Raw genomic sequence first — 14,773 nt, 5'->3', positions numbered from 1 at the left:
AGTCAAGTCTTGGTGATTGCATCAGGGAGTGCTTGACTGGAGTATGTTTCTTATGTAAATGTACGTATTCGATTGTGATGATTGGTTCAGATGACGTCACAAACACGTTTGTTTTGATTCTTCACAGGAAACGTCAAGTCCCGGCATGTTCTTGGAAGTATTTTCCAAACTGTCACAATTGAAAAGTTCAGCATTGAGGTGGCTTCTGCTTGTGATGATTTGTCCCGATCCTCTGTCAAGATTCACAATGGAGGTGAGGGTTGGACACCGTTTTCAAACGTTTGATTTGCATGACCAAGTATGTTCACACGTGCTGGGGTTGCTGACCTGTTTTGATGGAACAAAACGCTGTTGCTCACTTGTGGACGTGTTTCCTGATTGTGTTTATGTTTGATTCCAACACATTCTTTTGCAGGAGATTTCAAAGCACCGATGGCTCAGAAAACCTCCCTCTTTGTAATTTTGAAGGTAAGCAGCCCTCCTCTTGTATTCTTAATATCTTCCGTTAGTATTGTTTGTCCGGAAGATGGAGCCTCATGGAAGAGCATGGTGATGGAGAGCATGAACTGATTATAGGGCAGCAGGGCAACTACGAGACAATATAAACATTAATCCTTTGAACCCTGAAATTCCTGGACTTTTGGTTCCGTCATCCTGGGCTCCCAAGAGAAAAATACAACCGCTCAGGAATATGGAGGTTTGAATATCAGCTGGGAGAACGGCCATGGGGTTTCAAAGGGTTAACTTCCGGTTCTGTACCTGAGTGTGTTAGATTTTGGTGGTGCGGTTCCTCTTTCCAGTTCATCAAAGCCCAGTTTTCAAAACAGATCCGTCGTGTCTCTCCATCTTTTTGTCCCTGTGCTGTTATGTTTTTGTGTAATTTTTTTCCGTGTTTAACCGGATCGTCTTGTGGCGTTTTGTTCCTGTGAATGTCTAGGCGACTCATCAAGGATAAGATGAAGGTTTTGGATTGGGGATTATCTGAGATGGTGGTGAACAGCAGTTAAGAAGACCTGGAGGGAAGAATGAGATTCAAGAGTGAAGAAGAAGAAAGTGGAACTTGAGTTGAATTCCCGAGAAAATGGAGCAACACCTCGGTTGGTATCAATGGGGAGGAGGAAATGCCCAACTGAGTGACATGAGAAAAATTGCTGTGACGTCACTCGGACCCAGAGGATTCCAGGAAGTGACAGCACCGGAAGTGCTGAACCATACGTAAAAAAGTTTGACTGAACTGTACAAAAAGAACCATCAAGCCTCTGAGTTGACTGGAATTGTTGAGAAAGTTCCTTCTGCAAATCGTTCCCTCCTACAGTGATGGAACTCTATCCCGTGCAAGTCTTAGGTACGTTTGGGCACCTTATCCGAACCTGAACCCAAAGCCCTCACCGAGTTCCGTCTCATAACTGCCCCATACCTGTCCCCTTCTTTTCAGAAAGCATTCTCTCTTCAGGTGGAGAAACATTTCACAATCTGTCCTTACTTTCCAGGTGGTTCCAATTATTGACTCCATATCACTGATGCTGAATTCCAAGAAACAACACTTTTTTACTTTCCTGCCTAGATACTTTCTTTCTTGCCTGTTTTTTCCAGGTACTTTCGTTTCTTTGAGTGTTGCCATGATCCAGGCTGGCGGCCTTCAGAGAAAATCAGAAAATCAATGTGACCTCACCTTTCTCCTGTAAAATGTCTGACAATCTTGCCCTACCTTCCAGGTGACTTCATGAAATGACTCCACAGCTGCTGACCCTGAACTCCGTTCATTGAAACTTCTTACTTTCCTCTCTGCTCTTTTCTCGATATTTATTTGATGGCCACCATGACGCAGGCTGATTGCCATCAGATAAATTTCTCTTCAATATGACCTCACCTTTCACCTCTTAAATGTCTTACAATCTTGCCCTACCTTCCAGGTGACTACATTAATTGATTCAATGACTGCTGACCCTGAACTCCAATCATCCAAGCTTCCTACTTTCCTCTCTGCCCCTCTTTTCTAGATTTTTCTCCATGGAGAACATTTCTCTATTTTCTTGTATATTTGACCAAATTCACCTTCCCAAGTATATGCTTAAAGTTTACCTTCAATCATCCTCCTATTTTTCTCTTTCAGGTAAATTTAATTTGGTGAATGTTTTGGGTTCATTCTTTCAGATTTTTTCTGCCCTGACGTACCTAAGATTTCCCAGTCATTGCGTCGTAGTTCAGAGAGCAATCCTCCCATTCTGGTTCAGGAGGTCACGGCTCAAGCCGATGAAGCCTTTGTCGCTCCTGTGTGAAGCGGGGCCATCGCCGTGAAATACAAAACACACAGGAAATGGCGCTCTGTGCTGAGGCGCGGCGGTGATAGTCATTGTTCACCCTCGACAAGGCAAAGATCCCCGGGGGGTGAAACAGCACACACGGTAAGGTCTGCAACACAGTTGTGTGCTTCACCTGAGTATAAGGTGGATCATCTGATGGAGGTAATCGCCCGAGTGGAAATTGTCACCCTCCTGGTCGGGATCTAACCCGAGTGATATTCATTTTGAGGCCACTCCGATTGGACCTGTACTTGTTGCGTGACCATCCCCATCTTCATTTGATTATCTGTTGTTCCTCCGCGTTTACAAGCTTTAATTTAGCACAGTGTACTTTAATGTCCAAAAATTAAACTTTAAAAGTGGAAAATTAAACTTTCCAGCCGTCCCTACTTTAAACAATATTTTATCTTCTGCCAAGGAGTGAACCACAAGAATCAATTCTGAAGGCAATGGCCTATAGTCCAAAAGAATGGTTTTATTTTTGACAACTGCAGGACGATGCATCAAGTATGGTTGGGAAGAATAACTCTGCACTGCAGAGGATCAAACAGAAACAGCCGTCGATGCACCCAGGGTACCCCCCTCCTCCCCACGTGACTTGTAGCACATCTCATGGTACAGAAAGGTTCCAAGGCCTTCACATTCAGTGTTGAAGATTTCCTTGTGGACGTCCACTCTCACTTTTATAAATCAGTCAAGAGAAAAGGTTAATTCAGGGAGTACTTGTCCTTCACCAACAGTGACGTGAGAAAAATAATAAACAAGGAATGAGGAACTTAGACGCAGGAGGAGGTCATTCGGACCATCATGCCTGCACTGCACCAACACCAGATTAAATATATCCATTTAGCTCAATGAAGCATCCTCTTCATCTGTACTAATAATGGTCAGAGTGTGTCAGTCGGTCATTCAGTCAGTCAGCCAGTGAGTGTGTGTGTCAATTCCTAAATTGAAAAACCATGAAACCAAGCAGCCTGAAAGTTTGCATGCATACGAAGGGAACTCCAAGAGAGTGCATGAGTGTTTTGTTTCATTTTAAAATCCCTTTTGAAGACAATTAACGGCCTGATTTAATTATATCCTGAATCAGGCGCATCCTGAGACACCTTATTGTTAAGGAAGAGGGAGGGGAGGAGGCTTTGGGTGCAGGGAAAGGGAGGTGGAGGATAGTGAGAGTTGTTGCCAGTTGATAACAGATTGTGGAAGAGCTCGGGGAGAGGGTCGGATTAGGAGGAGGACAAAGGGCTGGGTGGTGAAGGGATGAGTAGCAGTGGGGAGTCGTAAGGGAGGTAGCAAAGGGAAATAAGAGATTGGAGGGGGTGGAAGAATGAGCTGGAAGAAAGATGGTGGGGGAAGGAGACAAATTTGTGGATGTGAAGGGGGACAGTTTTGATAAGGGTGGGTGAGGGGGGAGATTTGAAAGGGAGCGGTGAGGGGGACAATTGAGGGGGAAGAGAGAAGTTTGCTTTGTGGGGGGTGGGAAGAGGGGGAGATGTGATGAAAGGAAAGAGAGAGAGCGTGTTCAAAATATCGAGGAGTGCGCTGAATGAGAGTGTGAGACATTTGTGAGGTTGGAACGGAGAACACAGATGTTTTAAAACCACACCGTTTGGGATACCAGAGGAGGACCTGTTAGTAATGGAGAGGACAGTGGAGAGATGCTAGGATGGGGGGAAAGGTAGGAGGAGTAGGGAGGGGGTATTACAGGGAAGAAGTGAGGAGGAGGTAGATTTAAGGAGGTGGATGAATTTGCACTGAAGTTGGAAAAAAAAGAACAATTAATGATGAAAGATGAACAAGCGTTGCAAATTGGGATTTTTTTAATTTGTAGATCAGAGATTCCTTTAAATACATTGTAAGATGGATGGAGTGCAGAAGAATTGACTGAGTGGAGAAAGGAAACGTTGTAACAGATGGAAATTCTCGACACGGGATGAAAGAAAGGTCGAATTGAACACAAGATTTTGAAGGAGAAGAACCGAAGAAAGAGGGGAAGTTGAATCATTGTGAGAGACCGTTGTTTTGTTGTTGTTGTTGAGGATTTGGGAAGAGGGGGGAAGAGTGAAGGAAAAGTTTGAACAAAAGGTTGTGAAGGTGAGTGGTGAATCCCTTCATGATAAGAGTGGGATTGGCAGGGCAGAGGAAGAAGACGAAGAGTCGGAACAGGAAGTCACGTGGTTACGTGGGGTAGAAGGTGAGAAGGGGAAAAAAAAAATTTTGTATTTTTTTATATTTTAAGATATGAAACAGAGGGTATAGTTGGGAGGGATAGATGGAGGGTGGAGGGAAAAGTGGAGAAAATAGAAACTGATGGTAATGAGGAGAAAATACAAATAAACACGATCGAGCACATCGAGGGGGAAACCTGACATGACAAGATCGACGAAAACTCACCAAATATCACAAGTTTTGAAACAAAACCGAACTAGAACGGGCACTCAGTAGAGCGCATACCTTCGCCAACGCTACATTTTGCCCCCTCCCCCACAGAAACCGTTGATTGTGAGGGTATTTAAACCATACCACATCTGCCATCTCATATGTGTTATGATGGCTTAAAAACATTAAATTTCCTGCTGTTTGACACTGATTCACGTACATTGTACAATTTCTGTATGAACTCCCTGACCTTTTTGGGTGTCGGTGTCAAGTCAATCTGATGACAACTGGTCACATTGTAAGAAATCAAATATTACACATTACAGGATAGGAAATTGAATTCTAAACATTTTGAATCTACTTACATGCAAATTGTATAAGAATTGACCGCATTATGATAATAAAGGTCGTTGACCCCCCTGACCTTTGACCCAAACCGCTAACAAAGATAATGACGTCATTGTGTCATATCGTATATCACAAGATTGGGCATTGAATTCACAACATTTTGGCATTGGTTGCATCCAAATTAGATAAAAATCGACTGCACTATGGCAAAATGACGATTTTGACCTTTTCATGAACTTGACCTTTGTACTCTTAATTTTGTAATTGGTATAAGAGTGTGGGGAACAGAACAGTCAACATTTTGGTGTTTGTTTCATGCAAATCGGATAAGAATTGACCGTGTTATGACTAAAACCGCACATTTTGCAATGTCGTGACCCCCCTGACCTTTGACTCCCAACCGCTAATAAGGGTTATTACGTCATTGTGTCATGTCACATATCACAAGATGGGGCATTGAATTCTGAACATTTTAGCATTAGTTGCATGCAAATTGGATAAAAATTGACCGCGCTATGGTAAAAAGACGATTTTGACCTTTTCATGACCTTGACCTTTGACCCGATCGCTCCCAAAATCTAATCGAATGGTCCTCGGATAATAACCAATCATCCCACTAAATTTGCTGCGATTCAGTTCAATACTTTTGGAGTTATGCGAATAACAAACAAACACACATACTCACAAATAAATAAATCAATACACAGCGATCAAAACATAACCTTCACAACAAAGTTTGCGAAGGTAAAAAGCCAGGAAGTAACGGAAATAATAAACGAGGTGACGGAGAAGCAGAAATCAAAAGAGGGGAACAAATTGCATGAAACTAAAGACGAGCACACACACATTGAGTTAGTGAGGGACAATGGGGTTGAGCTGGTGGAATGTATCGGGACCCAGTTCGAGCATCAGGTTAACCTCCCTCAGGAAAAGAGGGAGACGGTATGCTCCCTCAAAGTGAATTGCGACCAGGTGAGTCCGGTCGGGCCGTGCGAGGTCGAGCGGTTGAATGATGTGAACGGGTACACGCGGAGCTTGGGGGGTATGGAAACCCCGGGACCCCTTGAGTTAACACGAATCCCCAATGTGATTGTCCCAGAGTGTGTGGTGGAGTGTGTGAGTGGAGCGGGTGTGTTGAAACGTGCGAGTGGTGTGAGTAACATGGCGTGCGTGACTGCGTGCATGAAAATGGACGACGGACCGATCCAGACGGGAGACATGAATGGCGAGCCTGGAAGGACGCAAAGGGTTAATTTGGCAATCGCGCCGGGTTCGTGCAACGGCGCGTACGGGGTCCATGGCACGTTTCGCGCACGGTCTGCACACGCGCATCTGCGCGATCGCAATCTGGTGCGAGAACGCTCCACGTTGGACACAAGCCGGCCACGTGGACGGCGAAAATGTAGGCGAGTGTGTGAATTTGGAACACACGGGTTCCCACGCGGGCGCGTGTGCAGGGAATCACGTGCTGCATGCAGCGTGTTCTGTTCGCGGAACGTGCGGAGGGGGTCCAAGGGACGATACGCCTCGGCGGGGCTGCACGGGAAGCCGTGCAGGTTTGGTGTGAGTGACGTTACCGGGGATCCCGTGGCACGAAAGCCGGGTAAGGAGCGCGCGGTTCACGTGGGGAACACCGCGAAAGCGAGCGCTGAATGCGATGCGCAGGGCGACGACAAGGCCCCAGGTATCGACCGACAGAAGGGACGGACGAGTGATTCGCAGACCACCGCCTTGGCGGTGCAAGAAAACAAAAAAAAATCCTCGCTCCAAGTACATGGCCCCGCAGGATGTGGCAGGCATCCTCCCTTGGGCAAAGCAGAAATAGTTAGTGGGAAGGGTTTAGCTTAGATAGACCGGCCTCATAGGGGCACGAGCCGTCCTCCATGGGGCCCGTGGACTAGTTAGTGGGAAAGTAGATTTAGATTTAGAATGGATTTGGGAGACATGGACGGACATGGAATGTGTAGTGGGGACGTAGCCCAGCTACGTTGATTAAATGGAATCTGCATTAGAGTAAGGGACGACGAGGGAGCACAAGATAGTTAAGGGAACATCGGTCGAGTGTGGAGTGAATGGAAGAATTGAAAGAAGCATGTTGAGTGAGTATGGGTCAACGGGCCCGAGTGTGTGAATGGAGTGAATGTGGAATGCATGGTACGAATGAATGATTGGGGGGAGGAGTGAATCCTACCAAAGGGACCCCGGGGTCAGTGTAATGTTAGTTGGTGGGTTAGTTAAATTTACCAAAAGGAGGTCGTTCTGTGTTGGTGGTGTATGAAGGCACGAAACCCATTTGGAGGGGTGCAAGAGTTCGTTGACCGGCTGGGAGCGTGGCTTTTGTAATGAGCGTAATGAATAGAGGGCACCCCGGCCACGGACTAGTCGGCAAGAGTAGCCCAAGGGTCGAAGGGTCTGGGATAGTGTAGTGGGCACGGGCGACCCTCGGAAAGGGACCCGGAGCACCAAAATGTCACGTGGGCATGGAAGGGGGGCAATGCCAGGAAGGGCAACCCCCCCCCGCATTCATCGGGAGCAGGTGGACAGCCTCAGGGCCCGGGGGTGCATTAGTTAGAGTCCGGCAGGAGAGAAATCCCTGCCAAGTGAGCCACGCTGCCCAGCCATGGAATTGTGCAAGGGCACGAGTGAAAATTTGTGGGCAGGGCCAAACTTAATAATGGACACCAACACAGGCGATGGGAATCATGGTTGTTAGAACCTATAGTTTAAAGAGCCAGGTGTATGGAAAAGCCCCGGGTTAGTTTAAAGTTAATAAATGCTAGGATAGTTAGGAAATGTACCCCTTTGCACCATCCATCCCTTCCCTCTCAGTAGGCCGCTGGACCCACCTTGGTAAGATGGCTGAATTATGTAGGAGGCTATTCTGGGGATTCATTGGGCCTCGAGACAGGATGCTTGTCTCTCCATTAGTCCCGTCCAAAAAAAGGAACTTAGGGGTTGCGAGTAGATGGACAGGATAGGTTAGCTGGACAAAGACGATAAAGGGGGTGAGGGAGACTAAATTATAGAGAAAAATAAATAAAATAAAAAGGGGCTAAATTTTGTTGTTTCGTTGTTGCAAATTAAGGGAGTGGGTATGGACAAAGACAGACAAAGGCGATAGGTTGGGGGGAGACGGTAGGTCAAGTCCGAGCCCGTTTTCCGAGCGGCCGGCACCACCGCACTCCCTCCAGAACCTCACGGGACCAGGCCAGAGGCCAGCAAGCTTCATATGCCGGCCTGTGTTGGTGCTACATCTGCTGGTCCGCATTTGCCATGCCTCGTTGCCTGCCTTTTGCTTTGACCCCATGCCTGCTGCCCTTATTTGCATTTGCCCCTGTGTCAACCATTCCACCATGTGTGCCAGGATCATCCAGCAAGTGTTTTGCAAGGACTGCCCTGCAGGCAGCCCCATCATTCATCATTTTGTGTGTATGCATCATCTCCATTTCCATCCAGTTCATTCAAAGGAGCCAGGGACTGCATTGAGCAGCCAGGCCACCGCTTCTTGCATAAAGGCCACTTCAAATGGCCTGTGGGACGGCGCATGGCCTCCCGTGTTAGGGTGAGTTGGCTCCAGCAGCTGGGGTATGAAAGGAATAAAGAAGAAGGGTCACTGAAAGGAACACACAAGGGGGACCTTTTGAGCAGGCCCTGAGGACGACTGACCTTCAGCTGCTGTGCACTCACCCAGCCAAACTGTTAACTTTGCCGTGCCTTTTTTTCCCCACAGATGACAGGTCCTGGGCCATGGTTCGTGTAAATATTAGTTCAGATTGTAAATAAGTTTAACCTACCTGTGTGTCTGTCTTCGCGCCGGCAATTTAGTGAAGTCGTCTGTATGAGTCTGATCGTGAGTTACGCAGCGCACTAGGTTATTTTTTTGGGACATGTATGAAAAAATGTCGCACTCAGGTATCCGAAGGTAAATCGTACTCGGGGAAAACTTACACATGCTGGTCACACACAAATTTTATGACTCGACACGAGTCTGTAAAAAGGGGAGGGGTGGTGTTGCGAATTTGGAAGCTTACTGCACACAACATCCAGGTCCTATAGATCAGTTATATCAGTAAGGATGTGTTTCTAGTTGGGGTCCTGTCCTATGTTTAATGGGTGATTAATTGTACGTGCGCTGTGAGTTATTTTGATAATTAGGAATTAAATTACCAACGAAAACGAGACCTGCCTTCGCTTCCTTCCACCATCACCCACCAGCACCATTGCACGTGTGCGTGTTCGCACATAAGTGCGCGGAGTCCAATGTGCTCGGCGGGGTTTCTCTGGATGTTGGTGTGCTGGCTTCGCCCCAAATATGGGCACAAGCGTTGCGCTCTGGCTTCGCCCCAAATATGGGCACAAGCGTTGCGCTCTGGCTTCCCGCCAAATATGGGCACAAGCGTTTCGTTCTGCCTTGGCTCCAAATATGGGCATAGAGCGTTCTCTCGGCCCAATAAGGGAGTGCGAGCGGGGGATAAGAGAAGCACACATGGGCCAGAGAGTCGAGTGGTTGAGAGTTGTTGAGACTTGTCTTCTGGTCTTCGGACGTCTAGTGGTCTTCTGAAGCCAGTCGTCGCCTTCCTGGGGTCCGACCAACAGAGCATCTTCTCTTGTAGCCTGTGAGCCTGTCCTGCAAGGTTTGCCTGCCTGGGCTTGGAGCGACATTGGGTGGCGGGTTCGAGTCTTGCCACACCGGATCGTCGAAGACCGCACGAGGCGGGAAGGTCCAAGAATAGGCTCTGACCTCCAGCTTGCCTTTCCTCAAGCTGGAGGCCTCCAATAAAGACCTGACGGGTCCGTTTATTTTTGGGTGTACGTGTGTGTGTGTGTATTTGTGGCGCCAGTCTATTAAGTAAAACTGCATAAGTGCTTGGACATAAATTGCTATTCCTTCAGTATTCGGTTAACTCTGCCTTCTTGTGTGCTGCCCCGTCCCATTATAAATAAACATTCCTTTTGTTAAATGTTCCAGCTCGTTCCTGTGTTTCTTTCATTGGCTTGGCACGGTGGGTATTGAGAAATAGCGAGGCCGTAAATTGTTCATTTAGTCTGACGGGCCTTGGTAATCTCTGCTCTGGTTACACACGGTTCGGGCTCGGTAACGGCTCGTTCCGCTCGAGGTCCGTCGAGGGTGTGAATTCCCCGGTAGCTTTGTCCGTGTGGGTAATTAGGTATATTGAAGTTTGGCAATTGACCCTATCCTACGCGGTCAAATTATTGGCGATTCATGGTCCAGTAAGGGACCCGTGCCTTTCGGACTTATCCAAAAGGCACGACCTCAATTCCGGTGTGTTCGGTGGAGCTGACTCTACTGCTCCCTCTGGCGGTCGTGCTCACCACCGATACCCGGCCCCACAACAATATTATCTTGAAGCGACCAGAGCTTCTTGAATCCATCTGCACACCTTCTCAAATCCACATTCCAACTTGTTGGATTCGCTATACAGTCATGCGCCGCTTAACGACGTTCCGGGCAACGACGGATCGCATATACGACGGATCTGCCAGGTCTGAAAAAAAAATGTAGCTGAAAAATTCCTATCGCCGAGTGATGTCGCCGACGTAGCGCTGCCAGTAGTATAAAAATAGCACGTACAATTATGTACGCTGTACAGTACATAATACTTCATAATGATAATAAACGACAGTGTGGCCCTGTTATAATGCGATCGTTGAGGTCCATAAAATGTCATCGCGAAAAAAGCAGGGTCGTGCAAAATCGGGATTCAAGGAAATCGGCTTTCAAACTGAACCAATGTTTCCACGTTTACCTTCGAGCAAGTAAATTACCTTTGAATTGAAGAATTCCACGAATAAATCGTTGTAACAGTCGCAATTAAAACACAAACTTCTTTTTGGTGAAGCTTTTCATGTTGGTAAAACAATCGCACTGTTCCGAAAATATATATCACAATTGACAGGAGCTCGTTTCTTCATTTATAAATTACAACATCGATGCATTGATTAAGTATTTATGAAATCCAAACGCTATTTATTCATCTTTCTATAATCGATGCGAGAGGAGATTGTAAGCTGCTGCTAATAACATCGATGGCCGTCATGAACAGCACAAAGGTAAAACTAACGTGTCTCCCGTCTCTCTTGGATGTGTTACAATTGCCGACAGTATTCAGTACAGTAACATGCTGTACAGGTTTGTATCCGAGGAGCAATAGGCTGCACCATATAGCCGAGGTGTCGAGGTTTGTGAAGTACGATGTTCGAAAACGAAAAAAAAATAATGATGTTCGTACAATGACGACGTGTTTCTCAGAACGTAACCCCGTCGTTACGGCGCATGACTGTATATGCTAGATATCCCTTGTTGTCGGGTTTTCCGTGTGTGTGTGTGTGTGTGTGTGTGTGTGTGTGTGTGTGTCTGCAACGCGAGGCTCCACAGCACAAACCAGCGAACCGATTTCGATGAAACTTTGCCAACATGTGCAGTTTTTTTTGGGAATGTGCGTGTTTGAATTTCGTTGCCGAGCAACCACCCGTTGCTGTTCAGCGGCCGAAAAACCGCGTACAGTATTTTCAATACTTGTCCTTCAGTTTTGAATGTAGAGAAACGAGACTTTGGAATTAAACACTTCGAGATATTTAGAAAATTTTACTCGAGCCGATTTTTGATTGAGGTTTTATTTTTCAAATGGTAGTCCTTCAAAAATCGGGTGTCTATTTACCGTCATTTTTTATCAGGGGCTTAGGAAAGTGGGCGGAGCTTAGGGAAAGTGGACGTGGTTGATGAGAAGTGGGAGTGGCAAAAAAAACTGGGAGTGGTGTAGAAAAGTGGGCGTGGTTTATGGAAAGTGGGCGTGGCTTGTGTGTGTCTGCAACGCGAGGCTCCACAGCACAAACCAGCAAACCGATTATTTTTCAAATGGTAGTCCTTCAAAAATAGGGTGTCTATTTACCGTCATTTTTTTATGAGGAGTGCCAGTTGGCAAAATACGCAATAGGAAAAATCTTGCGAGGCAGAGGAACAATTGTATGTGAACCAATACGTCTTGGCAATGAATCTTCGTCGGTGGATCGGTCAGAATGAAAAGCATCATATCCAGCGCTTTGATCCGAGCGAATCCCTTGTCGCCTTCCGGCTTGTTTGTGTCTGTTTTAAAAATTCTGTGACATAGCTTTTAAAATGACAGGCAATTCTTTTTTATATTCAACTTACTGGCAAAGTTCAATCTGTTTACACATTAACTCGACAGGTGATCTTTCCATACAGAGGAGAAATGAAATTATGTTAATTCCAAATGGATACATACTTAAAAAGAATCCTATCATATTTGAGTACATTTTACTTCAGGTTTAACATTTTCATTTTAACACCAAGTTTTAATCATCATCAATTTATTTATTTTATCATCCCCAAACCCATCATGATAAAATGTTTCTGCAGAGGGAAGCACAAAATAGTGGGGAACAAAGACAACAGGAGATCCGTGGAAGGGAGAGGGATGGGGCGGGGTACACGGGGTAAATAAGATGGTACTGCAGGTACTTCGAGGAAGGAAACCAGTGAATTTGAAGGAAGGAGGTTTGGGGTGGATTAATGGGGGTAGTGAAAATCAGGATTTTAGATGCGGGAAAATCAAAGATGGAGGTGAACAGCTGTTTTGAAGGCCTGGAGGGAGGACTGGGATTGAAAAGCGTGTTGGGAGTTTGTCCCAAAGGCAGGAAAAAAGTGGAATGAAAGAGTGAAGGTGAGCAGTGATTCGTGATTTTGGCAGTTTCACCAGTCGGGGGTTTTTTGGTGGACCTTGAGCTCCCTGTGGAAATATAGGGGGGACAGATCACAGACACAGGAGGGAGGGAGACAAAGGAGAGGAGGTGGCATATTTTTGTTGCAGTCAGCTATTTTGCTTTCCCAAGAGGCCGTAGGACCTCAGCTTCTTGATAGGGGTTAACGATGACACTCAGAGGAGTCGGACCAAGAAGGTATATGCCAGGGTTTTGTTTCTGCCTGCTTGCATTCTCCTCACTAGTTTGCTTAATAACTAGACATCACTCGGAATCACTCACAGCGGGGGTATCCACAACAAAACTGCTCGCACCAGTGTGAGTTTCTTTATGTTTATTCAAGGATGACAACCCACGAAAATAAATTTACAAAACACAGAACACTTGACGGTTTCTCCCCATTGTGAGTTCGTTTGTGTTTATTCAAGCTTGATAACCGACTAAAATCCTTCAAACACACAGAACACTTGTACGGTTTCTCCCCAGTGTGAGTTCGTTTGTGTTCATTCAAGTTTGATAACCAATGAAAATCCTTACAACACACTGAACACTTGTATGGTTTCTCCCCATTGTGAGTTCGTTTGTGTGTATTCAAGCTTGATAACCAACGAAAATCCTTACAACACACTGAACACTTGTACGGTTTCTCCCCAGTGTGAGTTCGTTTATGTTTATTCAAGGATGATAAGTCACTAAAATCCTTCGAACACACAGAACACTTGTACGGTTTCTCCCCAGTGTGAGTTCGTTTGTGGATATTCAAGGTTGATAACCGACTAAAATCCCTCGAACACACAGAACACTTGTACGGTTTCTCCCCAGTGTGAGTTCGTTTGTGTCTATTCAAGGTTGATGAGTCACTAAAATCCTTCGAACACACAGAACACTTGTACGGTTTCTCCCCAGTGTGAGTTCGTTTGTGGATATTCAAAGTTGATAAGTTACTAAAATCCTTCGAACACACAGAACACTTGAAAGGTTTCTCCCCAGTGTGAGTTCGTTTGTTGTTCTCCACTGGGTTGGAATGATGATTGAAATTATCTTCTTCGTTGTAGAACTGTGCAGAGTTGGTGAACGAAACGGTTTTCATTTGTTTCTCTGCAAAGAAAAAGGAACTGCCATAACCAATTAGGTCATCATGTGTTTACTGCAAGGAATTGTGGGATATCATCAGTGTCAGGTTAATTCAATGTGGGCGACATTCGATTGATTAAGCGGTTCCAGAGAAAACATTATTTAATATTATTCTTCAATCCAATATGGCTGTCAAGCCATGTGACCGATCAATTATTCCTCAACAAACTTGTACCCCCACGGCTTGGGGAACATTTGTGTGAAGTTTCCCCTCGATCTGTCCAGCCGTTCTGGAGAAGATTTTTGGAGGTTTTCGTGAAATCCAAAATGGCTGCCAAACCATGTGACCTATGATTTTATATGTGTGAACCTGTTGTTCCTCATGGATAGGTGGTCATACAAGTAAAGTTTCACCTCGATCTGTTCAGCCACTTCGGAGAGGAATATTTTTCAAGGTTTTTCTGTTTTTTTTTTAAACAATATCGCTGCCGAATCACGTGATCGATGACGCCATCGAATTTTTTTTCCCCTGTGTTCCATTGTAGCCCAAGATGACCCTCAAAAACTTTCATACCGATCAGATGTCGCGTTTTGCAAATGCAATTATGACGTCATAATGAAGGTACCTATGACATTTAAAGAATCACACTTATTTCCCATGAGGAGTACTTGCTGTAAGCGAAGTTTCAATTTTTCCTCGCGGTCTCAAAGATACAGAGGTCCAACGTTTTTCGAACAAGGTTGACACACCACGTGACATATGACGTCATAATTATGATCAAAACATTCCACACGAGTAGTCGCACTTGTGGTGAAAATTTTGTCTCAATCCGACAAGCGGTTGTGCACCAAGACACCAAAGTTCTGTGCGGACAAACAAAGACTGACAGACAAACAAACAGACCCAAACACAATACCCTCTCCCTCGG

At 45.7% G+C, this 14,773-nt stretch overlaps 2 protein-coding genes across 8 annotated transcripts in view; one reads left to right on the top strand and one right to left on the bottom strand.

Annotated features, from left to right (window-relative positions):
* LOC147007653 (putative serine/threonine-protein kinase MARK-C) overlaps positions 1–9,995 on the top strand; it is a 67,918-nt gene extending 57,923 nt beyond the window's left edge. For 6 of the 7 annotated variants that reach the window (XM_085866646.1, XM_085866649.1, XM_085866645.1 and 3 more), the window contains 3 exons: positions 128–253; positions 416–468; positions 938–2,675. In XM_085866646.1, coding sequence (XP_085722772.1) covers positions 128–253; positions 416–460 — 171 coding nt within the window. In that variant the 3' untranslated portion in view covers positions 461–468; positions 938–2,675. Of the gene's footprint in view, positions 1–127; positions 254–415; positions 469–937; positions 2,676–9,245 lie in introns of those variants that run through there. The other variant, XM_085866644.1, reaches the window with a different exon arrangement.
* Positions 9,996–12,933: 2,938 nt separating this feature from the next.
* Positions 12,934–14,663, bottom strand: LOC147007652 (uncharacterized). The gene has a single exon (XM_085866630.1). The coding sequence runs from the start codon at positions 13,858–13,860 to the stop codon at positions 13,105–13,107; it is 756 nt and encodes a 251-aa protein (XP_085722756.1). The 5' UTR covers positions 13,861–14,663; the 3' UTR covers positions 12,934–13,104.
* Between the last annotated feature and the right edge of the window lie 110 nt (positions 14,664–14,773).

Source organism: Eptatretus burgeri, unplaced genomic scaffold, assembly GCF_056783735.1.
Source record: "Eptatretus burgeri isolate ZD-2024b unplaced genomic scaffold, Ebu_testis_v1 Ebu_testis_scaffold_58, whole genome shotgun sequence".
NCBI lineage: Eukaryota > Metazoa > Chordata > Myxini > Myxiniformes > Myxinidae > Eptatretus > Eptatretus burgeri.
The sequence above is the reverse complement of the archived record's forward strand: the minus strand, read 5'-3'. Positions and strand labels throughout refer to the sequence as shown.